The sequence below is a fragment of the Muntiacus reevesi genome, chromosome 13 (assembly GCF_963930625.1).
Source record: "Muntiacus reevesi chromosome 13, mMunRee1.1, whole genome shotgun sequence".
Lineage (NCBI taxonomy): Eukaryota > Metazoa > Chordata > Mammalia > Artiodactyla > Cervidae > Muntiacus > Muntiacus reevesi.
Window position 1 is genome coordinate 32995159 of NC_089261.1, and position 23529 is coordinate 33018687.

Sequence of the window (23529 nt, forward strand, 5' to 3'; positions counted from 1 at the left end):
AGATAACTGTGACAGTGTGGTTGGCTAAAGCTGCCTATTATTGTTCATGACACTAATGAAATATCTTTCTTAACACTGGAACCAAAGCTGAGTTGCCTCAGGGCTTGGTCTTCTGCTGCCTTGTATTTGTAGGAAAACACTGTATGGGATTTTGTCAGCCTCTCAAATGGTGTTTCCATTGATATTCTCAAAGCATAAATTAGTGAAAGTTGGAAAAGTCGTTTTGCCTTGACTTTCGTATAATGACTAGATTTTGCACTTTCTGAAAATTGAGTGTTTTCATAAATCACATTTTTTCTTTTTTCTCATCATATGGAGTGTTTCATTGTATTCTTGCCTTTTGTGTTAAACCTCTAAACCTGATTTAATTCATTCAGAACTTCTTTTTTCTTGCTGTCAGCTTTTCTTGCTCTTCTTCACTTTCACTCTATTACCAGCCCCAACTCTGGTAGGTAGTGTCCATTTTTCTCGTTATGATTTAAATATCATTGATCTGTCTGTGATCATGATGGAGTTCTCCAAATCCCCACTGAGGTGCAGAGTCCTGATTCACAGTCATTGCTCAACAAAATTATAAATGGATTCACATCATGGGCTTCGTGAGTAATCAAAGCTGAGAACATCTATTACTGTCAAGCCCCGAGGTCTGTGTCTTCTGTCACGTCGGCTTTGGCGAAATATGCAGAAGGCCAGTTTGACAGGACCACAATTCTCATTCTGTTTCTTCCTTTATGGAGTCTAGCTTAAGAAAGCATCTCTCTATAAAATCAGTTAAAAAAAAAACAAAAAAAAAAAACCAAACAATCACAGAGTAAACATCTGCATTCTCTTTGGACAAGTTGCTGACAAAGAGAAAGGTGCACGGACCCTGAGTTTTCTCTCTACAGCTGGTGTTCATCTTTCTGAGCCCCTGTTTCTTCATCTGATAAGCAGGAAAAACACACACCCCACTTATGTGTAGTGTTTTTGTGAAAATCAGATATTTGAAAGTAAAAATTCGTCTTAGGATCATTCTCCTCATAGCATCAAATAGAGGGAAATGGCTTACAGGTTTCTTTGGTATTTGAATAAATAGGTGACCTTGGGTGGACCAGAAGTCACGGAGAATCCCCGGGGAACAGAGTGGTCACTGTCTGTCGGATCTCCTCCTCTTCCTTCCTTGGATCCCATTTCCTTATTTAAACCCATTATCTAAGTTCAGCTATTTTCTGTCCTTATTAGCCAAAAATAAAAAGAGAAAATAATCTAGAAGGAAGAGTAGTGGAAAACAGACTGCAGGTGATGCAAATGCAGTTCCGTGTGACGTGTTTGCTTCTCTCAGTGGCTTCTGGGTGGCGTTCTGTGGTCTGGTGTCTGAGGAGCCACTGCCTCCTCCATCTGCCAAGCAGAGTCCCCACATCATTCAGCGGCACATCCTCACTGCTGTTCTGTAGACAGCGCTGTTCTTCCAGGAATGTCTTGAGATTGCTGCTCAGGCTTTGGATTCTGTGTCCCTCACAGGTATTACTTGAAAAATAACATGGAGACGGAAACCCTCTGCTCGGACGAGGACGCACAGGAGCTGCTGCGAGAGAGCCAGATCTCGCTGCTGCAGCTCAGCACCGTGGAGGTGGCCACGCAGCTCTCCATGCGCAACTTCGAGCTTTTCCGAAACATCGAGCCCACCGAGTACATCGATGACTTGTTCAAGCTCAAATCAAAAACCAGCTGTGCCAACCTGAAGACGTTCGAGGAAGTCATCAACCAGGAGACGTTTTGGGTAGCATCCGAGATTCTGCGGGAGATAAACCAGCTGAAGAGGATGAAGATCATTAAGCATTTCATCAAGATAGCTCTGCACTGTAGGGAGTGCAAGAATTTTAACTCCATGTTTGCAATCATCAGGTGAGAGCACGTTCATCATAAGAGTCGATTCGGTTTGCATGTTAAAAAATACATATCAATCCAGGAAAGCCATACAATTGTAGGAGTTTAGTAGTTTTTTGATTACATCACATGGAATAATTCTTTTTCTCTGAATCCTAATTGTAACCCTTTATTTAAAGTCTCTTATAATGGATGGACCTAGAGATTATCATACTAAGTAAAGTCAGACAGAGTAAGACAAATATCATATGGCATTATTTATATGTGGAACCTAAATGTGTGTGTGTGTGTGTGTGTGTGTGTGTGTAAATGAACTTATTTACAAAACAGAAGTAGACCCATAGACATACGAAATAAACTTATGGTTAGCAAATGGGGAAGAGGTGAGAGAAGGATAATTTAGGAGTTTGGTTTAAAATACATACACTATTATATATAAAATGGGCTTCCCTGATGGCTCAAACGGTAAAGAATCTGCCTGCAATGCAGGAGACCTGGGTTTGATCCCTGCATCAGGAATATCCTCTGGAGTAGGAAATGGCAAGCCATTCCACTGTTCTTGCCTGAAGAATCCTATGGACAGAGGAGCCTGGCAGGGTACATACAGTCCATGGGGTCACAAAGAGTTGGACTCAACTGAGCAATTAACATATTTAAAGTAGATAAACAACAAGGCCCTACTGTATAGCATAGGGAACTATACTCAGTATTTTGTAATAGCCTGTAACAGAAAAGAATCTGAAAAAGAACAGATATATATGTATGTGTGTGTGAGTGTGTTAATAAAAAATATATATGACAAATCACTGCACTGTACTCCTGGAAATAACACAGCATGGTAAGTCAGCTGTACTTCAATTAAAAACAACCTTATATGCTGATTTAAAGCCCAGGAAATATGTATTTGCTTTTTTTTCTTTTTAGCTCTGTGACTTGGGACAAATTATTTGAATTTCCCTGAATGTCAATTTATTTCTATATAAAATAACAATGACCCAAAAGAGTTATCAAGTAACCTAAATGGTATAATGTGTATAGAGTTCCATCCTTGCAGAAGGCAGATGGATGCCTAGTAAATGTTAGTTTTCTTCTCCTCTAAGTGCTTAGAGGCTGGAAGAAAATACAGATTGAAACAATGAACAAAATTGATGCTGATGGTTAAATTAGTCATTTTTTCTGTCTAAGAATTTGATCATACTATTATTGTTCTTATTGCTTTTACATTATTACCATAGGATATATGTATATACATATATATATATATATATACACATACACACATATTTTTATTGGGACAATTGCTTTACAACATTGTGTTAGTTACTTTTGTACAACAAAGTGAGTCAGCCATAAGTATACATATATCGTCTCCCTCTTGGACCTCCCTCCCCTCTCCCCATCCCACCCCTCTAGGTCATCACAGAGCACAGAGGTGAGCTTCCTGTGTTGTATAGCAGCTTCCCACTAGCTCTGTATTTTACACATGATAGTGTTTATTAATATATGTCAATCTTAATCTCCCAATTCATCCCCCTCCCTCTCATATCCATACATTCATTCTCTACAATTGGCATCTCTATTCCTACCCTAGAACTAGGCTCACCTGTACCATTTTTCTAGATTCCACATATAAGCAATATTATATGACATTTGTTTTTCTCTTTCTGACTTCCTTGACTCTGTACGACAGACTCTAGGTCCATCCATATCTCTACAAATGACCCGGTGTCACAGGATATTTGTTAATCTGCTTTATCAAATGCCTGCTCGGTGCCAAGTACTTTATGTACGGAGATCAAGCAGTGAAACACAGCCCTGCCCTTGTGACACTTGACAGTGTAGTAGTTCTGCCTACAGTAAATAAACCAGAGGCTATAAAGGGGAGAAGAGGAGAACTCCAAGGGCCCGTCCCTGCTTGCATCTTCAGTTCTCATTACCCAGAATTATTAATAGTCCTTCGAATCCTGTGCATTCCTGTGTATACCCAGCATGCATGCAGAAGTGTTCTGTGTTAATAAATAAGCAATATATTCTTACCGTCCTTCAACAGGACCAGTCACTTAATTTTATACCACTTATCTTTTTTCCCTCTCAGTGGCCTAAACCTGGCTCCAGTGGCAAGACTGCGAACTACTTGGGAGAAACTTCCCAATAAATACGAAAAGCTGTTTCAAGATCTCCAAGACCTGTTTGATCCTTCCAGAAACATGGCAAAATACCGCAATGTCCTCAACAGTCAGAACCTGCAGCCTCCTATCATCCCCCTGTTCCCAGTGATCAAGAAGGATCTCACGTTCCTTCACGAAGGTGAATATATAAATTGGAAGGTTTCTGTCTCCCCCGGTGGAAGTGTAGGCTGAATGCCATGTGATTCCCTTTTCCTTCTTTACCAATTACAGGGAATGACTCCAAAGTTGACGGGCTGGTCAATTTTGAGAAGCTAAGAATGATTGCGAAAGAAATCCGTCACGTTGGCCGAATGGCCTCTGTGAACATGGACCCCGCCCTCATGTTCAGGACTCGGTGAGTGTCGCCCTCAGCAGTGTTCCTGGGGTTAGAGAAGGCTGAGCTTAGAGCTTCCTAATCAATGAGAGAAGGTTTTGAATACATCCATCTGTGGCGAGGTTTATCAGGGTGTGTACAGAATCTCCATTGAGCTGTAATTCAGAATGATTGTCTGATTCCACATCTGGTACACTTTGGGCTGTCAGTGAAAACAGTTTGTCCCTCAGACACTGTTCATTGACCATGAGACACAACTATTCTTATTTTTCAGAATGCTGATTTGCAGAGCTAACAGGCATAATTGATAGTGTGAACTAAAATATATAAATGATCCAAGTTGTATTGTCTCACTATCCACACAATGGATTGGGCTGTCAGTGTAGCCAGAAATGATGAATCCAGCGAAGAAGAGAACAAAAAGTCTTTACAACAGAATATTTACTTTTATTTGTCCTTTGAGCCAGAAAGCTACTGCTGGTCCAGTTGTGTGTGTGCGTGAGGCAATTACGCAGTTTATGGTTTGTGGGCTTCTAGTACTGCTTATCCAGAAGTCTGGTCCTTTTCTTTCTGAGCTTGTGATCTCTCTGTCTCTCTCTACACCCATGCTTCAACCTCCACGGCTCTCACTTACAGGAAGAAGAAGTGGAGGAGTCTGGGGTAAGTGGTGGCGGCACGGCACACCCACACAGTTCTCATCCTGCTCATGGCATTGTGTTTTTCTTACCCGCTGTGTTTCCTGATGCTTTGCATTTTTGCATTTTTTTTTTTTTCTTAACCCTCTTGCTCTAGCAGAATTTCAGTTGGCAAACTGACTTCAAGTTTAATCTACTGGGGCTTTTGCTTTTGAGGTCATGACCCATGAGAGCTGTGAAATGATTGATGACTGTTCTGGGGAACCATAGGCCAGGCCTTACTCCTGAGCTTTCAAAAAGATTTAATTTTAATACAATTTGTGTGTTTTGAAATGAGAAAAGTCTAACCTGGGGTGAGGGGAGAAAGGATGTTAGAAGGGAAAATTGTGCAATTTAAATACTGTTGCACAGATTTTTGTGCAGTGAATCTATGTAATACAGAAGGTGCCCCTACATGTTAAAACTAAATTTTTTACAGCTCAACTAACTACTGTTTTCATTCTATAAACCAGTCCTTTTCAAAAATAATTCTTAACAACTCATATGCTAGTTCCTGTACATGTGTTTTTACATTTGCATGACCATTTTATTAACAAATTGACCATATTACTCGAAAAACTCACTACACTTAACCCAAGCAATAAGAAAACAATTGTGAACATTGTGGGTAAATTTCTTTAAATCTATATAAGACATCCCCTTTAGCAGAAATAGATTTAATGTCACTGTTAACTGTGTATTCTTGCATGAGCTTTTATATATAATAATTATTAATTGCTGGCTTCTGCAAGAGAACTGCCTTGGATGCTTTTAGAAGCAAAAAAGTAGAATTTTTAGTTCGAACAGAACAAGTGCCAAACATGTGTGTATACCTATAGTGTATGTAGAATTCTTTTTAATTTGAAAAAAATCATTTTAACCTATATATTATGTGTTAATCTATATGAACATGATATGATTCTATATTCCTTTGTGACAGTTTACTTACCAGAATGAGGCATATGGCCTCTTGAACTAGACTGTTAGAGAAGTCTTGGCACGTTTCCTGTGGGTATGGTGACCCCGTGCTGGAGCGAGCTGTATCTCTGCCTTTTCGTCTTCCAGGTCGCTCAGCCAGGGTAGTACAAACGCAACCGTGCTAGACGTTGCTCAGACAGGTGGGCATAAAAAGCGGGTGCGTCGTAGCTCCTTTCTCAATGCCAAAAAGCTATATGAAGATGCCCAGATGGCTCGCAAAGTGAAGCAGTATCTGTCCAATCTGGAGCTCGAGATGGATGAGGAAAGTCTTCAGACGCTCTCCCTGCAGTGTGAGCCGGCCACCAACACATGTGAGTTTCTCCTTAAAGTGGCTGCAGGTCCGGCTGGAATGCAGATGGGTTTCCTGTGCCAGCACGGCGGGGCAGGGTGCAGGGGCACGTAGCATCCTGAGACACGCTAGCCTTTCCTGTAATAACAGCACTCAACGCAGTCCTGGGCTTGGGCTCGAGTCCACTGGGGTTAGCATGGAGACCACGACTCCATAGACTACTTCAGGGTGACTGACTTATTTGGTTTCATCCCAGTGCCATCAGGGTGCAGGCAAGGGACTCATGGGCGGATGCAGCTCCCAATCCCATGCCTTGTCTTCTCACAAGATACCTGCAAAGTGATGGGCAGCCTGGGAGGGGCAGAGACCGAGGTGTGCTAGCTGCCCCTTACCCCTTAGCCCAGAAAGCACCCAGCAGTCAGTTCAGCTACCACCTAAGGCAGGAATTCTGCTCCACGGGGAACCATACCTCAGCCTAGTGCATAGATCTGGCCTGGTCAGAAATGGGGGCTGCTTTCTTTCTCTCGGCATTTGTATTTGTGAGACGGAGGCATTTTCCATCTAGGACACTTTGGGATCTTTTAGGGCTGCCTGGTAGCTCAGTGATAAAGAATCCACCTGTCAGTGCAGGAGACACAGGTTCGATCCGTAGGTTGGGAAGACCCCCTAGTGGAGGAAATGGTTACCCACTCCAGTAATCTTGCCTGGAGAATCCCATGGACAGAGGAGCCTGGTGGACTGCAGTCCATGAGGTCACGAAGAGTCAGACACCGCTTAGCAACTAAATAACAACAGTGGGCAAGTTTGAAGATACCTTCTACAGAGTTTAAATGTTAGATAATTGAGAAGATTCAGGCTATTATATTAGTAAATTTACCCAGGTACCATGTATCATGGTGAAGAGCTTGTCCTCATCAGTCAGGTTGGTCTGAATTAAAATCCTGTTTGTTTCTTGTCCTAGCAATGTCACCTTAGGCAGGTTGTTTAAGCGCCTGTATGTGTAAAATGGAGGAAGTCAAATATGTCATTGAGTTGTCTTGAATATTAATACACTTTAAATACAGCATTTGATTGCCCTGTTAAATTGGCTTGCCTTCTATCTGCCGTGGAATCACACACTCAGTATAATACTCAAACAGTACTGAGTGCTGTTAGCAACATAGATCAGTCTAACCCATAGGAGAGAGAATTTGGTAGTAAAAAGATTGTAGCTAATATTATCTGTTAACTGAAAACATATTATGAAATTTGGGGTACCATTTTAGGAAAATAATTTCTAACAATTTTCCTTTTACGGTTTTATAATATATTTGGGTTTTTTATAGACATACTTATAGCATATTAAACGATCCACACTTTTTTTTTAATGTGGTACTTAATAGTATAATCATCTTTTGAGATGGCTAGCTTCATAAAGTGAATCTTGTCCTGTTGTGCTTTTTTTTCCTGTAACAAACATTCTCCCCCTGCCCTTGTTTCTGTCCTTTTTATGGGGAACAGGAGAAAAAAGATACACATTTCTGTATTCTAACTGCAGAAAGCGCTGATGCAGTTCTATAATTATCTCACATGTGGCCACTAACCTCTTCAACTTCGTGTTCTGTTTTCAAACCAAACAATTACCAGTGCCTAAGAATCCCAGTGACAAAAAGCCTGTCAAGTCGGAGACCTCCCCAGTGGCCCCGAGAGCGGGGCTGCAGCCGAAAGCGCAGCCGCCGCCGCCGCCGCCGCAGCCGCCGCACAAGCTCAACCAGGGGCTGCAGGTTCCCGCCGTGTCCCTCTACCCTTCACGGAAGAAAGTGCCCGTGAAGGACCTCCCACCTTTCGGTAGGTGACTCCATTCACACCCCCCCCATTTATTTATTTTTTTAAAAGTACTGTTGAATTACAAAGTTGGGTTAATTACTGCGGCCAGTTAATCGTCAACAAAGGAGTCAAGAATATGCATTAGGAAAAAGACAGTCTCTTCAAGTGGTGCTAAGAAAGCTGGACAGCCCCATGTAAATCAGTGAGGTTGGAACATGCCCTCTCACCATACACAAAAATCAACTCAGAATGGCTTGAAAACTTTAACATGAGACCTATTGTCGTAAAACTCCTAGAAGAGATCACAAGCAAAAACATTCTCTGACGCAGATCATAGCAACATCTTCTTAGGTCAGTGTCCCAAGACAGTAGAAACAAAACCAAAAATAAACAAATGGGACCTAATCAAACTTACAAGCTTTCACACAGGAAGGAAACCATAAACAAAAATGAAAAGACAACTGACAGAATGGGAGAAGATATTTGCAAACAATGTGGCCGACAAGGGCTTAATTTCCAAACAACTCAAACTCTATACAAACAACTCGACCACAAAAAGGCAAACAACCCACACGCCCTTTTGGCTCTGTTCATTCCCCACCTGCTTCTCGGACTTGGGAATAGTGCTTATTTTGGGTATGTTCATCTGACACACCTGAGTTTTCCCTGATTGGCCCCTCTCTTAATAAGACATTAATGTTCATGAAGTTAAACTTTTGCCAGTGGGAAGGACTGTTCTTACAGAGCATCTCATTCAGTCATGCTCCTTTGTCATAGCGATGGGGGCAGTGGCAGGACATGAGGCTTTTACTCATTTAACTTTTAACAAGTACAGAAGCTGTTTTGCCCATATACCGTATTTAAACTAGTTTAGCCTTATGATCAATGAGTTGCTGGAATTTAGGCAGAATATTTCTAAGTGAAATGATTTGTCTGGAGGTGTAACTCTCATGTGTTGAATCATCGACTCTGTAACTTGGGAGGAAAACAGCTCCAGTTAAAGGAGCTTCATCTTTCCTATTAAAAGTAAAGTATGGACTAGTTTAGTCCTTTTATGTGAATGGAACAAAATTACTTTTCGTAAAATGTTCTAGTTCTTGTTTCTATCTGTATAAATATGTGTGTGTGTGTGTCTGTGTGACAGGAAACAATAAAAGGAAAGAAATTTTAAACAACAACTGGCAGCAAAGAGTTGACTCTTGATAGAGTAGGGTACTGGTACCTGGGATAATTCCCGGCCAGCTGCAGGCCGTCCCCGCGTCGAGCGGGAGTCCTTGATGCTCGGTGTGCGCTGTCGTGAATACTCTGTCACTGGTTCCTTCCTCCTGATCAGCCGGTGTCCCATTTGTTGAATTGGGGAAGAATGAAATATCTCCCCTTTATAGGACGTTTTCCTCTTCGAAATATTTGTGTTGCTACCTCTATCACAAACAAACTGAATTAATGTTCCTTTGTCCACTGTGCTGTTTTTTTATTGTAATTTTATTTATTTTTTGACTGCACTGTGTGGCATGTGGGATCTAGTTCCCCCACCAGGGATGGAAACCAAGCCCCCTCCGGTAGTTGTGCAGCATCTTAACCACTGGACCTCCAGGGAAGTCCCTCCACTTCCCTGTTCTGAATATTCTTGTACTCCTAAGTCCCCTGCAAGCCAACCTCTATTGCCTCTTTTCTGCTTCTTATATGGACATAGCCTGTTAACTCCACATGGAGGCACATCTAATGGAGAGTCATCCCCCTCTTTCCCAAGGAGACTCTCTCCAATATTTTTAAGCCTATTTTAATTTATGAGCTTTAGGAATATGGATGAAATAGTCATGTGTCTTCTTAAGAGAGTTCAACAAACATTTAAAGTCACATGATATAAAATATTAACTTAGAGTTGCTGAGCTCACCCAGCACCCCCATTCATGAACTAAATTTTATTCTGAATACTTCCTACAATTTAAAAAAAAAAATTATTTTTTTTAATGTGGACCATTTTTTAAAGTGTTTAGTGAATTTGTTGCAATATTGCTTCTGTTTTATGTTTTGGTGTTTTGGCCATGAGGCAAGTAGGATCTTAGCTCCATGACCAGAGACCAACCTTGCAACCCATGCATTGGAAGGCTATGTCTTAACCACTGGACTGCCAGGAAAGTCCCCCTTCCTGCATTTTTTATTTTAATGTCTTTGTCATCAAAGTACTTTCAAAGTGGAACAGAGTTTTATAAGGCATAGCATCTTCACATCCATCTATATTGTTCAAAGGCAGCACTTTTTCATTCTGTGTGTGATGCTGTCTGGGAGTTTTTCTTTTCCAAATTAAAGCTGTTCATTCATGTAGCTTTAGTGTAACTAGTGTTTTCATGTATCCTGTATATATTATTATTTGTATGTGTATTTAAAAGATTACTTGAAAAATGATTTTTAAAATATTGTATTGAAAAGTAGTATCAGACACATGAGGTGAAATGAAGGATTAAATCTTGGTTAAATTTCATTGCCTCCTTTTTTAATGGATTCTGTTAAGTCTGAGAACATCAAAACTAACATAAGGACTTCCCTGGTGATCCAGTGGTAAAGAATCTGCCTTCCAATGCAAGGGCTGAGGATTTGATTCCTGGTCAAGGAACTAAGATCCCATATACTGCAGGGCAACTGAGCCTGCATGCCACAACTGAGACCCAAGCTGACAAAAATAAATATTTAAGGACTTCCCTGGTGGTCCAGTGTAAAGTTAAGAATCCTCCTGCCAATGTAGGGGACACAGGTTTGATCCCTTACCTGGGAAGATTCCACATGCCTTGGAGCAGTTAAGCCTGGATGCCCCAGCTGTTGAGCCTGTGCTCTAGAACCTGGGAGCTGCAACTACTGGAGCCCACGCGTCCTAGAGCTCATACTCTATGATAAGAGAGGCCACCACACCACAACTGGAGAGTACTCCCTGCTCGCCTTAGCTCGAGAAAGCCCATGCACGGCAATGAAGACCCAGCACAGCCAAAAAATAGAAATAAAAGCTAATATTAATTGAGGTAGTTTCAGCCTCTAATGCCTCCCCTTAGGTCTTTTTGTTGTTCAAAATATGGTAATTGGGAGTGCCTCATAATGATGCTACAGACTTAGTAAAAATCTCTTCATGTGACTTCCTCATATCTAAAGTAGTTTTTAGGGGAAAAATCACCTGAAAGTAGCACATGGAGTCCTTTTTCTTCTGCCTTACATCCTCCTGCTTGATCCTGCATTTGGTGCTCGATGGCTCCCCCCGGACACCTCCTCCCTCAGCTTCTGGTTCCTGACACTTTCAAGGTCCCCTCCTGCTGCTGCTCCTTCATCTGCTTATTGATCAGATATTAGTGTGGAATTCCTTAATGCTCCTTCAGTCTCTTTCCTGCTACTTCCTTTTGCCTCTTGGCTCAATCCTTTCCTGCTATCACTCCCACTTGCCATGCGCTAGCTTTTCCAACACCAAAATACCTCTTTCCAACCCAAACTTGAGTTCTGATAAATATTCTGAGCTGCACCGCTTTCATCCTAACTTAAAGTATTTCTAGATTGTCTTTTTTTTTTTTTCTTCATCACTGCCCAACATATTGCTGAATACTGTGGTGGCCAAGATTCAGAACCTGGCGGGATTCCGGAAGCAGCCTCTCTTGCCCCGCAGGCGTCAGAAGCTGCACTGTGGCCCCTGGTGCCTCCTGTGCGGTGCCTCTGTTTACCCGGGGAGAGCACCCAGCCCTCTGAGGCTGCAGACAGCCGGCAACAGAACAGAATATTAAGTCTTAGCACAGAAAGGTGTTTGGGTTCTTCCGGTTATTCTGCACATTGAAGTTCTTTCTCTTACAGGCATCAACTCTCCACAAGCTTTAAAGAAAATTCTTTCTTTGTCTGAAGAAGGAAGTCTGGAGCGCCACAGGAGGCCAGCAGAAGACACAATATCCAACACGTCTTCCCAGCTCTCCTCTCCGCCCACCTCCCCACAGAGCTCCCCACGGAAAGGTGACTGGGTGACTTATGTTCTCCTTCCTGGTGACCTGTTCTTTGAACCGTGATAAATTCCAGTTAGAGATTCCATCATCTCTGACCAATACAGTCACTTAAAATGACCTTGGGATTTCCCTGACCGTCCGGTAGTCAGGACGCCGAACTTCTGCTGCTGAGGCGAGGTTCCATCCCTGTTTGGGGAACTAAGGTTCCTCAAGCCCACAAGGTGCAATCAGGAAAACAAAAGCGACCTGATGTTTAACACCCAATGGATTTTTTTCTCCTCAGTTTATAAATTTTGAAGAATTTCGGTATTCTTTAATATTATAACTATAAATAGCATTAAGCTTATATAACTACATAAAATTCATTTTTAGTAATGTTATACTTTTTATAACTCATTTTTTACTGATTATAAGTGTGGGAATAATTCTTTTTATACTAACAGTTCTAACTAAATATGATTATATAGCATTAATTATGAAGTATGGCTATAAAAATATAAGAAAAACTAATATATTCCTGATTTATTTTTTCATTGTATTAACACGGGTCTTGATTATCCTTTTTGTTGCTATCTTATCTTATTTTTAAAGAGATTACATTTTAGGCACTCAGGCTCTCCTTCCAATATTAATGCTTTCTTATCTTAAAATACTAGGTAATTCTCTGCTGCCTAACCTGAAAATGACTTCCACCCCCTACCCTTTCACTGAATGGGCATAAGTCCATAATAAACGGCCAGACTGTTCTTGCTAGACAAGGCCAAAGAGATTAATCCATTGTGGGATTTTACTGGTACAACAAATACTGTTCCTGCTTGACTTTCTAGCTTTTTTGGACATCTGCATTTTTTGTGGTATCAGTCTGTAGTCTGTGTTCAGTGGGTGTGTCTGAACTCTTCTCTCGTCCATTGTTAGGTGGCAGTGGCAGTCAGCTGAGATCTTTTGGCTCCAGGCAGTTGGATTTAACCAGCTCCTCCTCTTCTCTTGAAAGTGAGAACAGTAACAAGAATAACAATGCACCACGGACCTATGGGATAGGTGGGGTTTACAGAACCCAGGACCAGGGGGAAGGACAGGAGTCGTCTCATTAGCTGAGGAAAACGGAACAGTCCAGGGCACCACCTGAGTGATGGTTTTCTCAGGTGTTTTTTGGGCAGACTGTTCAGGAAATCTTGTCTGTCAGAACCTGTAGTGTGGTTTATAAAAGACATTTCATAGATGAACACATTAAATAATATCAAGACCTGTGCAACCTTTAAAAAATAAATCAGGAATTCATAATTTACTGAAAAAATGAGAAAATACTCTTTAGAGAGTAATTAGCAACATTTAGGTGTTCTAGATTTCATTTTTTTTAATTAGGTGGCATTGAAAATTTTGCATTGTACACGTACAATCATATAAAATCAGTATTTTAAGTAGCATTAGCTCCTTAGTAATGTTAAAATAGAAACGAGTACTGAGAAGGAAGATTTGTATTTTTTGTTGTTGTTTAAAATGTCCAGACAAGCCTCTCTTCCTTTGTGACTTTCAGAATTGTTTTTAGCAACAAAGAGTTAAGGGTCCTTCATACCAGAAAATGGACATTTGTTTAGACATAGTGATGGTCCAGGGAGAAAGTGGAGATTTTGTACATTGTATCCTTCAAAATAATTGGCTTTTATGTGATTTATTCAGTATATTATTAATGTTGAAAATCAAATGGTAAAACCCAAAGATAGCTTCTTCAGTTCCTATATGTCCACTTTTAATGTGAATCTTCCCAATGGAGTTATTCTCTACCATAAAGTTCTAAAAAATAGTAAGACAAAATTGCACACTTTTCAGGTTGAGGAAAAAAAAAAACAAACATACTTTTAAATATCATCCTAGTCATTCTTCATAGTTTCACTTGTATAGACGGGTGTAGTATAATTTAAATTTAAGAGAGCTAAGATGAGTCGGGTCATGCCATGATCTCTGCATTAGTTCCTGGCTCATATAACGGCATTTTCTTTTTTCCTCTCTAAACTTTCATTAAACATGCTAAAATTCATTTTGAGTAAAAATTTGTGATATCTCAGTTCACAAGTAGAGTGTTCAGTCGCCACTTCTGTGGTGGCTCCTGTAGCCTGCACTGTGGACGCTATGAACCCGCAGCGTCTAAGGACTGGTGTGTCCCCACGCAGGCTACACTTTGGCTCCGAGTGGCACCGTGGATAACTTCTCAGATTCCGGCCACAGCGAAATCTCCTCGAGATCCAGTATCGTCAGCAACTCCTCCTTCGATTCATTGCCCGTCTCGCTGCCTGACGAGCGGCGCCAGAGGCCGTCGGTCAGCATCGTGGAGACCAGCCTGGCCTCGGGCCGGCTGGAGAGGCGGCCTGCGGTGGAGCCTGACCAGTACAGCCTGGGGTAGGGGCTCCTCTCCTCCCCACGGGCACTGCTGTTTACTGTGCGTGATGCCTAGGCAGTGGGTGCTCTCCCACCCCAGTTCTGACGCTCAGCATTTCCTGAGAGCACGGTGCTGTCTCTGCCGCCTAGGCAGAATGCCTTCAAGTTAGGGCTGGTCTTCACCGGGACCTGTTTCTCTGTGCTGAGGGCAGGGGGCAACTCTGGGATGTGTCTCAGTCCTTTTGTATGAGCTGCCCTCCCAAAATAATCAGACTCCGGTGAGCCCTGTAAGGAGAAGCTTCCTTTATTGTAAGCAACTGGTTGCTCTTCTCCCCCTGGGTCGATGTTGTGCTGGCATCGCAGGGACCAGGGGGAAGATGAACAGGGCAGAGTGGCTGCTGCCGTTGGAGCCTTCATCCTCTTCCTGGGAGGAAAGGAAGCCACGTTTTGAGGGAAAAAGGGGTTTTATTGTAGACTGATTAGTTAATCTTGCTCTTTTCTTCCCCTCCCCTTCCCTCCTTTGCTCCTTTTTCTTTCCCGTTGGCCGCCTAGGTCCTGTGCGCCGCTGTCTGAGAGCCGGGGCCTGTACGCTGCGGCCACCGTGATCTCCTCCCCCAGCACGGAGGAGCTCTCCCAGGACCAGGGGGACCGAGCCTCCCTGGACGCTGCTGACAGCGGCCGGGGGAGCTGGACGTCCTGCTCGAGCGGCTCCCACGATAACATCCAGACCATCCAGCACCAGAGGAGCTGGGAGACGCTGTCCTTCGGGCACACTCACTTTGATTACCCGGGGGACGCCGCAGGGCTGTGGGCCTCGAGCAGCCAGATGGACCAAATCATGTTTCCCGACCACAGTGCCAAGTACAGCAGGCAGAGTCAGAGCCGAGAGAGTCTCGATCAGGCCCAGTCCCGGGCCAGCTGGGCCTCGTCCACGGGGTACTGGGGAGAGGACTCAGAAGGGGACACGGGCACGATCAAGAGAAGGGGGGGTAAGGACGTTTCCCTTGACGCGGACAGCAGCAGCATGACGGCCGTGACCGCAGAGGAAGCCAAGCCCGCCGCCATGGCTGCCCACATAGCCGCGACACCCAGTGCCGCCAAGGGCCTCATCGGTAAGTGGGCCGCTGGGCTCTGGCGCGTGTGGGTCATGGCTGCACCCCGACTTATTTCAAAAGTATAAGTGCGTGTTTGCGGGTCTTCTCCTCGTTCTGTCCCACCCATTGCCCCTTAGGGCTTCCGAGTTAGCAGTGCACTCAGGATTTTGAGATGAATGGTGGTTAACAGCCCAGGTTCTGCCTCTAGGGCTTATAAATACCCTGCAGGACAGGAAACCTTCCATGTGTCCTAGCTGTCAGGATCAGTAGGTTGTCATTATGGGTATTCCCTGCTCTAGTATTGATCTAGGCTGAAAGTTACCAGAGAGGATGGCCACTCTCTCTAGAGGAGGAAGTTTTTTTGTTTAATTGGAACTGGTTTTAAATGTTTTATTATTCTATTCTGTTCCCTTGAATTGTATTTAGAACTTTACATGTTGCATATCTTAAAATCTCCTATTGATGTTTCTTATGTAGGTAAGCTGTTTCTGTGCTAAGCAAATTCCCTCTGCACGGGATAAAGCAAGGTGGGCTAGAACAAGGTGGGGAGGGTGCTCAGAGGTGATGTTATCAGTAAGAGCCTGTGAGTCAGGCTGGCTGGGGTTGTGCTGAATCCATGCTTTGCCACTGCCCTAGTTTTGGGACACGGTGAGTCACTAAATGGTGTTTGTTTCCTCATCTGTAAAATGAGCTTAATAATTTCTATCCGTGCAGTTGGTGTGAGTTTTAAAGGAAATCTCTGCAAAACACTTTGAGCACTAGTGCCCAGATAATAATTCATAAGTACATAGGTCACTATCAGTTTGCTGATGCTGTTTTTGTTGTAAAGTCTCTTATTTTCCTTTAACCCTGTCAGAATATGTTCTTTATGGCATGTTCAACATCTGCATGATTAAAATGTAGGGATGCATTATAGGATACAGAGTGAGAGATCTTGAATATAATCTTTACAGACATCAATTTTACTAGTCAGGATATTATAGTTATTTTATCATGTAAATAGTCATGGGTGGATGCCAAGTTTAATATCTTTTCAAGGTGAATAAGGAAAAAACAATACTTATTCTTAGGTTGCAGTTTTTAAAAAGTATAGTTGATTTATAATACTGTGTTTCAAGTGTACAGCAAAGTGATTGTTACATATATATGTATATATATCATATTATTTTCCATTATAGGCTATTACAAGACATTGAGTATAGTTCCCTGTGCTATACGCATGTCTATAATCTCAAATTACTAATTTATCCCTCCTCTCCTTTTTCCCCTTTGGTAACCATGAATTTGTTTTCTATGTCTGTGAGTCTGTTTCTATTTCATTTATAGATTCACTTGTATTATTTTTTAGATTCCACCTATAAATGATATCATATTCATCTTTATCTAGCTTACTTCACTTAGTATGATAATCTCTGGGTCTATCCATGTAGCTGCAAATGGCACTATTTCATTCTTTTTATTGACTAATATGCCAGTGTATGTATATATATGTGTGCGTGTATGTAACATCTTTATCCATTCATCTGTTGATGGACACTTGGAATTCTTCCATATCATGACAGTTACAAATAAAAAAGCACTTTCTTTTAACAAACTAATACACAGATTTTTATTGCAAAAGAAAGAATGATCTAAGTTCCTAACAGTTGAGTCTAGAAAGTTCAAGATAAGAAAACTTGGCCTTTACCTGCCTTTACAGATTCATGTTTTAAGTCATGAAGTTAACATAAAAGGATTTTAAGAAAAAAATGCATACCTTACATACATACAGTCTTAAGTTTTGAATTTGCATTATTTTTGGTATACTTTTCCAAATTTATTTTGATTCCCTGTTTTCCAAAGTGAGACCCGAGGCTTGAAAGTAACATGAATTGATCCTCTGCCCGGTGAGGGTGGATGCCCAGTACAGGGTGACAGCCCGCCTGGCCAGGCCCCTCTCCCGGGTTGCTGGCCTGCGCCTGGGAGCCTTTCTGTTTCCTTTGCCTGGTGTTTCCAGTAAATCCCAAGGTTGAGCGTTGGCCTGGTTACTTCGTGACCAGCAGAGACGCTCTGCAGTCACCTGGTTAGAGTTACAGATACTTAGATTGCTTAGTCACTGTGTCACTAGAGATGACCCCCGGCGAATAGCCAGTTAGCTAGACGTCCTGCCTCCCACCACATCGCCCTCGCATCCGGCTCCGCAGGCCTGCGTGCTATTACACCGCATGCGCACTGTTGATCGTGGTCCTCCTCCTTTCAGATGCGTGCGTGTGGCCCAGGATGCGCTTCCCTAGATGCTGACTGCAGCGCCTTTTCTCTCCCACAGCAGCCAGGAAGGAGGGCCGCTACCGGGAGCCGCCGCCCACCCCACCGGGCTACGTGGGCATCCCTATCACCGACTTCCCCGAGGCCCACCCACACCCGGCCCGGAAGCCGCCGGACTACACCGTGGCGCTGCAGCGGTCCAGGATGCTGGCCCGGCCGGCCGAAGCCCCCGCCCCAGGCAGCGCCAGGCCTGCCCCTCGGCCGCAGTGGCACCGGCCCGGCGACGGTGACCCACGCGCCGGCCCCTGTGCACCCCCGGGCCTCACCGCCGAGGAGGACGGTACATGCGCTTTCCCCCGTCCCTGCCTCCGCCCCAACTCCAGCATCCCCGATCCTGGCTGGTCTCTCTCCCTCAGGACCCTGCCCACTCAGGGCTCCACACCCCATACCTCTAACCTAGTGTGAGCAGTTGGGCTGCGTTTTGCTTCTTCCTAAGCGACTTGAATAACTGAAGATTTCAGCAGGGTCTTCTGTAATAACATGTGTGCATGGCTCCTTTTCCTTCCCCAGTCCTCAGTTTTCTAGGAAAATGTTTGAACTCGGAACGAGTTCCAAGTGAAAGTCTAGTGAAGAAAAACCCACTTCTCTAGAGCTTTTTTTGCCTTCTCTGTATGAACCCAGCTGGCCGTTTTGGGGTGAGAACACAAAGAAGACCGTGCCACCCCTTCCCCCTTCTGCTTTTAAGTTTTGAGTTTAACACGTTCTATTCTTCAAAAAATCGTTATAGAAGAAAGCAAAACAATTAATGAAAATTACTTATAATCTTGCCATTTACAGACAGCCACCATTACATTTTGTTATACATCCTTCTAGACTTTATGTGAGTGTATACTACAAAAGGTCACATGCTGCTTATATAACTGTTTTGAGTGAATTTACCGTCAATGAATTTCCAATCAGTAAATATACAATATACTTTAAACTTTTTATTATTGTAAATCATTAGGGAGGAAAAAAGATGAGGATTCTAAGTGGCTAGACTTACAAAATAGCTACGGTATAGTGACCTAGACTCAGAAAATAGCTCTGGTGTTTTTATTTAGCATATCGGTGAATGTGTTCTCTCTAAGCACAAGAAAACGACTTGCTTACTCATTGATTTCTTTCTCTCATGGTGGTTTTCGCAGAAGATGAACAGGTGTCTGCTGTTTGAGGCGCGGGCTTCTCTGGACCCGAGTCAACCGCCCAAAGGAGAGCACAAGAAGACGCCCCCTAGCGTCGGAGCCTTGGAACTCACACTCTGAGGATGGTGGACCAGTTTGCCTCCTTTCCTGCCTTAAAAGCAGCATGGGGCTCCTGACCCCTCTTCCTGTCCCCTTTGCATGTGAAATACTGTGAAGAAACCGCCCTGGCACTTTTCCGACTTCGTTGCTTGAATGCACAGCGCAGCCGTCTCCGAGCTCCCCGTCGCTGCCTGCCACTAACACAGCATCATTCCAGATTCCAAGGTCATCGCCACCGATGATTCACCCTGGCTGCACTTATCCACGCCAGGAAGGATTTTTTAAAAAATCTCCCTTTTAGATTTCAATCCAGTCCTAGCACTTGGTTTCATTGGAATCGTGAGAAAAGCCAGCCACGGAACTACTTGGGGCCTTTAACCCACCAAGGAAAACAAAAAACGAAATCCTTTGATTATAGTGCTCGTCCGCTTGTTTACAATGTCCTCTTTTTTGTTGTTTTTTTCTTTTTAATGAGTTTAAAGATTGTGTTCAGAGAGTAAATTTTATATCCATTTAATGATTACAGTATTATTTTGAACCTTTAAGTAGGGTTGCCAGCCTGGGTTTCTCAAAAACCAAATATGCCGGACAGGGTGTGGCCACGACAGGAAGAGAGGAGGCGGGGTACGGGCCCTCCTCCTGCGTCCTGGCCGCCCCCAGAAGTGCCCTATCCTGGAAGCATGAGATGTTAGCCAATTACCTAGATCCCAGGGCTCCCGCCCCTCCTTCCCCAGGGGCTGGGGCTCTACTGTACAAACTGTTTGCACATGGCCGGGGAGGGACTGGGACTCTAGCGTCCTGTGTCTGAGCCTTATGGAGCACGGGGCGCCGCCACCCTTGGGCGTGCCCTGCTCCATCGAGACGGACGGCAGACCCCATGTTTTTTAAATTATGTTTCTTTGATTTCTGTTCATTTAGCTTTAGGGCTTCTCTTGTTCGTTTTTAAAGAGAAACGTTTATAACTGGATAGCATTGCAGTGAAAGCAGCTTGGGGTGTTGGCACTAACGCCAGCCGTTCATACTGCTCTTTCCAGACAGCCTCCCTGTATCTTATCGATCGGCACGAGGGAACACACGAGCCTTTAACATGAAAAAGATCAAAAAGGTCCAAAACCCGGTGCGATCCGCCAGCCTTTGCAAGGCAGGTTGGTGGCCAAAGACTGACCCGTAAGTGGCTTTACGGACGCTGAGATGGAGAAGGCCTGAGTGTAGCAACCACCTGCTCACAGCTGCTATTAACCCCAGAAGGACTGAACCCTCCACTCTATTTTTATGTTGTTTTTGCACAGACTCCGGAAAAGTGAAGGCTGCCAATCCGAGTAGTACTCAGATGTGAGGAACTGCTGGTCTTGGATTTTTTTTCCATTAAATTCAGCTGATCATATTGATCAGTAGATAAACGTAAATAGCTTCCAATTTTAAAAGTCGAATTGCAGTGTTTTTTCACTGTATCAAAGCAATGTCAGTGCTTTATTTAATGATTCTCTCCTGTATCATGGCATTTGTCTACTTGCTTATATATTACATTGTCAATGATGCATTTGTAATTTTACATGTAAGATGCATTATTTGCCAGTTTTCTTCTCTAGGCTATGGACCTCATGTGCATATAGAAAGACAGAACTCTCGCTCTACACAAGTTGCACAAATGTTATCTAAGCATTAAGTCACCGTAGAACATAGGACTGTAACCTCAGTTCGCTCTGTGATGTCAAGTGCAGAATGTACAATTAACTGGTGATTTCCTCATACTTTTGATACTACTTGTACCTGTATGTCTTTTAGAAAGACATTGGTGGAGTCTGTATCCCTTTTGTATTTTTAATACAATAATTGTACATATTGGTTATATTTTTGTTGAAAATGGTAGAAATGTACTATGTTTATGCTTCTACATCCAGTTTGTACAAGCTGGAAAATAAATAAATATAACATAACGCCTTGTCTATATTCTTAATGACTTGTGCATGCTTTTTCTAACTGAAGCGTGAGAAAGCCTTTGGGTCTCACTGTAGGAGCAAGTCCTCAGGGCACTGAGGAGGTACAGATGACATCGCCTAAGAGAGAAGAAATTAATATCATTCATGTTAATAGAAAATAAGATCATTCATGTGTCCAGAATTCATAGTGTTTAATGAAATTCAGTGAAAAATGATATCATTGTATATCTACATAGCATTTATCTCTTCCCAGTTCTTTTCCAGTAAAAATCTTTGCAGGACATAATGTTTTGATTCCCAATATATATACTAAGAAATAGGACCTCAGAGAATTTAAACTGGCATTCAAGATTATGGCCAGTAAGTTAGTACAACCTAGCGAGTAATTTGGAAGGTCTAACCAGTACATCAGGGCTTCCTTGGTGGCTCAGTGGTAAAGAATCTGCCTGCCAATGCAGAAGACATGGTTTGATCCCTGGATCAGGGAGATACCCTGGAGAAGGAAATGGCAACCCACTCTAGTATTCTTGCCTGGGAAATCCCATGGACAGAGGAGCCTGGAGAGCAGTCAGTGGGATCACAAGAGAGTTGGACACAACTTGGAAACTAAACAACAGTAACAACAAAGAGTATATCAAATATCTTTGTTCTGTCTGTGAGTCCTAATGTAAGGTAGGTCTGAATAATATTTAAGTCGATGAGAAGGGTACTTATATTTAAAAAGGTGAGAGTCAGTTAAGCAGGAAGTCTTGAGCACATTTTGAAATCAAAGACCGTTTCTTATCCTCAAGTAGGTGGCAATAAAAGTCCTGCCCAGGAAGCTGCAGGAGGCTGAATGCAGGGCCATGGAAGCACATTCTGGAAACGTGAGGAAATGTGAGGGTGTCTAGAAAGATAGCAGAACCTCAGTCCTGATGCTAAAGGGAAGACGGCCAGACTTAAAAGTCTGACAGGCATTTGTGCGGTGTTGGTGAGTAAAGTTTGAAAATCTGGCCACCACAACAATTTGGAGAATTAAGACCATTCCTGTAGCTTCAGCTGTGCCTGTTCAGGACGCAGGTGCCCTGTGTGGACACCTGTGATCTCATGTGCTCGCCACCATCCGCTGTTCATTGTAAAACCCTTTGCTTAGGAACACCCTATCACAACAGCACCCCGTGCTGTCAATTTCTGTCATTCAAAAGCTTACTTTTCTCTAATGTGTTCAGAAAATTACTAAGGAGCTGATGTTTTGAAAAATAACCTCTTAATCACTTTTTGTATTCTGCTGAAAATAAAAGGAAAATGATAGTTGGCCATGATGCCTGTTCTTACGTGTTTATGTTCTAGGTTACCTTTAAGTAGCAAAGACTCCACTCACTCCACTCCAGGGTTGTAAGAAGTATGTGATCAGTGGCTGTGACATAGCTTCCTTGGTGTCATATTAATAACAGAACTTTGCCATGTTTTAGGAATATTGCAGAAAGCTCTCCTCCCTAATCTGTTTGCATACCCGCAGGTCAGTTCAGTTCAGTTCAGTTCAGTCTCTGAGTCGTGTCCGACTCTTTGCGACCCCATGAATCGCAGCACGCTAGGCCTCCCTGTCCATCACCAACTCCCAGAGTTTACTCAAACTCAGGCCCATTGAGTCGGTAATGCCATCCGGTGTCAAAACCCTCCAAATAGTTCCCTCAGCTTTAACCCTTTCTTCTCCTGGCAGGTATAGAGTTTATGCTCATCTATACTTTAATATATTTGATCTCCAAGTCACTGACAAATCTCTCAAAATGGTCTTGAAAGATGAAAGCTGCTGAACAAGCATGTATCAGCACCTCTGGTAGGTCTGTGTGCTTATGGATTTTCAAGGAATCATCACACTTCCATTCTTGCCAAAGAGGAGCTCTCTGTCCTTGATTCCCTGATGCTGTTCTCCTTGAAAAAGTGCTTACTCAAAGGATAAAGCAAGTGCACACTGAAGGGTCAAGTTGTTGATTGGAGAGGCGAATGATCTTGCAAATATTCACAAAGAATGTCAGGCAGCGGAGGCTGAAGTGGGCAGTAATGGAATGGAAATGAGTAGGACAGACTGCAGGCAAGGGGGCAGGGCCCTTCAGAAAGATCTTACAGTGAATGAGGGTTTGCCTAGTTGACAGACAAAAACCACTGATTGGAACAAAATAATAATTTGTGAATTGCACTTTTTTCAACATTCACATTTTAGCCAAGGACAAAGCAAGCACAGTAAAATTCCTGCCTGTTTTTGAAATCATGTTTTCTGGCCAGTTAGTTTTTACAATGGCTACATAACAGGAACGTTTATAGAAACTATCAAAACATTGCATGCAAGACTAAAAAATCTTAGCAAAGGCTTTGTTTTATGGGCTCTCATTAAGATCATAATACTTTTCATTATGGGAAAATTTAAGCATAGAATATAATATCTGAAGTAAATTTTTTAAAAATCTGAAGTAAATTTAGAATCAAATGGCCAATTTTTACAGAAGAGAGAAACTAGTGAAGTAATTTCCATGTG

The 23529-nt window shown here is 42.9% G+C and overlaps 1 protein-coding gene across 6 annotated transcripts in view; it reads left to right on the top strand.

The window, feature by feature from the left end:
• Positions 1–21021, top strand: part of RAPGEF2 (Rap guanine nucleotide exchange factor 2) — a 256474-nt gene extending 235453 nt beyond the window's left edge. For 3 of the 6 annotated variants that reach the window (XM_065905101.1, XM_065905103.1, XM_065905106.1), the window contains 11 exons: positions 1501–1884; positions 3962–4173; positions 4266–4389; positions 5005–5028; positions 6108–6331; positions 7936–8136; positions 11941–12093; positions 14252–14477; positions 15009–15568; positions 17856–18134; positions 18982–21021. In XM_065905101.1, coding sequence (XP_065761173.1) covers positions 1501–1884; positions 3962–4173; positions 4266–4389; positions 5005–5028; positions 6108–6331; positions 7936–8136; positions 11941–12093; positions 14252–14477; positions 15009–15568; positions 17856–18134; positions 18982–19007 — 2413 coding nt within the window. In that variant the 3' untranslated portion in view covers positions 19008–21021. The remainder of the gene's footprint in view (positions 1–1500; positions 1885–3961; positions 4174–4265; positions 4390–5004; positions 5029–6107; positions 6332–7935; positions 8137–11940; positions 12094–14251; positions 14478–15008; positions 15569–17855; positions 18135–18981) is intronic. The other 3 variants (XM_065905102.1, XM_065905104.1, XM_065905105.1) reach the window with 2 other exon arrangements.
• The last annotated feature ends 2508 nt before the right edge of the window (positions 21022–23529 follow it).